The sequence below is a fragment of the Salmo salar genome, chromosome 14, assembly GCF_965601325.2.
Source record: "Salmo salar chromosome 14, fSalSal1, whole genome shotgun sequence".
NCBI lineage: Eukaryota > Metazoa > Chordata > Actinopteri > Salmoniformes > Salmonidae > Salmo > Salmo salar.
Window position 1 is genome coordinate 48,362,501 of NC_138304.1, and position 2,667 is coordinate 48,365,167.

Here is a 2,667-nt window from a genome sequence, read left to right on the forward strand (position 1 = left end):
TCTCTCTCTCTAGGACCAGTATCAGCTGTGCTACAGAGCAGCTTTGGAGTACCTGGGGAGTTTTGACCACTATGCAACGTAACCACTCTGAGCTGAGCAGCCTCTGGCATGGCCACTGAGTGTCCCATCTCAGCCACCGTACTTGTATCAACCCATCTGACCTGACCCTGCCATTGCTACCCTATCACAGGGGAGGAGGGAGGTGCCACTGTCACCTAGCGACGGGTTCAACCAATCCCAGAGGTCTACTACTCGGATTTACAAAAAAAAAAAAAAAAACACCCTAAAGATTGCTTTAAAAAACAACAAACAATACCATGACGATGACAGCGTTTCATACGGGAGCAAGCGACCGTTCTGACTGAGTTCTGAGTTTCTGTCCTCCTTTCTTATTTTATTATCGTTATTATGAAATACCATTATGAATAATGTTCTTATTATTATTTAGTTAATCATTTGTTTTTTTTTTTATAATTGTTTTAATACCATCAGACATGTATTTTGTCTTAATGGCCTAACTGGGGCACAGCATTTTAGTTTTTCCACCATAATCGGTATGTTTATTTTAGTAAAAAAAAAAAAAAATGTTGTATGTTATTTTAGGGACCTGTATTTTTTACTTCCTAGACGTTAATACAGGAGAGCCACTGTTTGTTCTCTGAAGCTGCTGACAGTTTTGACTTTGTATCAAGATTTTATTGTTTATTATTATCTATTTTTTTAGTCTTATTCGTTTTAAAACGGAGTAAGATTAACTAAGATAATACGCCTTTTCACTTTGCTGTTTCTTTTTAAAACGTAGGGGGGAAAAAATGACAAAATGATTCAAAAGCATACACCAACCGCCGCGATACAGGTACTATATAAACCACACTAGCTAGCGAAAAACGTGACATCAACTAACGACAACTAAATCAGCATTGTACAGAAATTCAAAGAGCACATGATGATTTCAACAACAGAGAGAAGCCTTGAAGGCATTGAGGCCTTCAATAACCAGAGAATGAATCTGGAGACGAACGGACGAACAGACTTTTATACCCAACGAGGAGTTGAACTTGAGAATCAACTCCTGAATCTCTGTATGAATCATATTGTGCCCCTCTAAGCCCCTCCTCTTTCCTTGGTTCCCAGCGAGCTGATTGGTCAGTCCGCTGCCTGGGGGTTGGAACATAGGGACTGCAGGAGCAGCGCCCCATGGTGGTGGAGAGAGGGGTAGCAGCCACTAACCCTGGGCCCCCTGTACAGAATACTACGATTACTACCGGCGGGACAGAGACACACCAACCCTCTGCACCCTCCAACTGACCTGCTATTATTTTATACAGAAATAGAAATGATAACTATATATATAATTATGATTGATTATATATATGTACAATTATACATAGATATATACTGCAGCTTCAAACTATATTGTTAAAATGATTCACTCTCTTTACGTACCGGCATAGAGGAAATTAAAGAGAGAAAGGGAAAGAGAGAGAGTGAGAGATAGAAGGAGAGATAGAGAGAAAGTTAGTGTCTGTATCTACTGGATTACCATAGCAACCTGGAAATCGCCAGACAGAGTTGGGATCAGTTCCATTTTTCAATCCAGTCATTTTTCAGGGAGTGAATTCAATTCATGAATCGAAATTCATTAATTTAGTTGTAATTCGATTCATTTAGCTGTAATCGACTTCATTGAAACTGGACTTGACCCTAACCTTGCGGAAAGATAGCTAGCAGGTTATCGTTCTGTTAAAGAGAGTGAGAGAGTTGTAGATGTGTAGTTCTGTTAAAGAGAGATGAACGGCATAACCCTAACTGAGGACCACTCCCCAGCCTCCGTCGGCCAACCGCCATCACGCCAACAAGCACATCTTTACCACAAGGCCGCAGGGCACGACGATCCCCAAGCCTAACAGGACTGAGTCTGACATGCTGGCTGGAATAAACCACAATGTTCATTTCTACCTTGTGAATGCTTAGTGCTGTAGGGGTTTGATCTGTTGTATACATCAGTCTGTTTTCTATTTGTTGATAAAGAACTGGAATTAAAAAAAAAAGATGTTGCTGGGAAAAAAATAAAGTTGAATAATTGTTGTTTTTTTGGGAAAAATTCCTTTTGTTTGTGATGTTTTTTTGTCTCCCTCTCATTAAATAATGATTTGCCCTATTGTTATTGTGACAGATATGACTCACATTTCACAGGAAATCACATTACTGTGATCACTAACAATAGGGTCGTTCCACATCAAAACGCACAAACAGGATTTCAACACCCCACCATCTCAGAATGTTCTGAAATCATGTCTGTCGTTAGTAACAGATATACACGATGATTAGCATTCCAGGAAACATTATTTGGTTGAAATATAATTTGATCTCTGAGAAAATAAGCTAATTGATTGCACCCAAAGCAAATCAGGACAAACTGGAATTGTGAGGTTTCACCATGCCCTACATTTACATTTTAGTCATTTAGCAGACGCTCTTATCCAGAGCATTTACAGTAGTGAATGCATACATTTCATTAAAAAAATATCCGTACTGGTCCCCCATGGGAATCGAACCCACAACCCTGGCCATGCAAACACCATGCTCTACAAACTGAGCCACAAATCTATTGGTTTTCTACCCGACGTTGTAAAGGAAATGATCTATTTAATAAACACAAGAGAA

At 39.5% G+C, this 2,667-nt stretch overlaps 1 protein-coding gene across 7 annotated transcripts in view; it reads left to right on the plus strand.

The window, feature by feature from the left end:
* The window catches only part of LOC106569653 (receptor-type tyrosine-protein phosphatase F), a 470,260-nt gene extending 468,172 nt beyond the window's left edge, over positions 1 to 2,088 (plus strand). For all 7 annotated transcript variants that reach the window (XM_082961019.1, XM_082961018.1, XM_082961020.1 and 4 more), the window contains one exon: positions 14 to 2,088. In XM_082961019.1, the coding sequence (XP_082817145.1) occupies positions 14 to 82 (69 nt within the window). In that variant the 3' untranslated portion in view covers positions 83 to 2,088. The remainder of the gene's footprint in view (positions 1 to 13) is intronic.
* Positions 2,089 to 2,667: the final 579 nt, after the last annotated feature.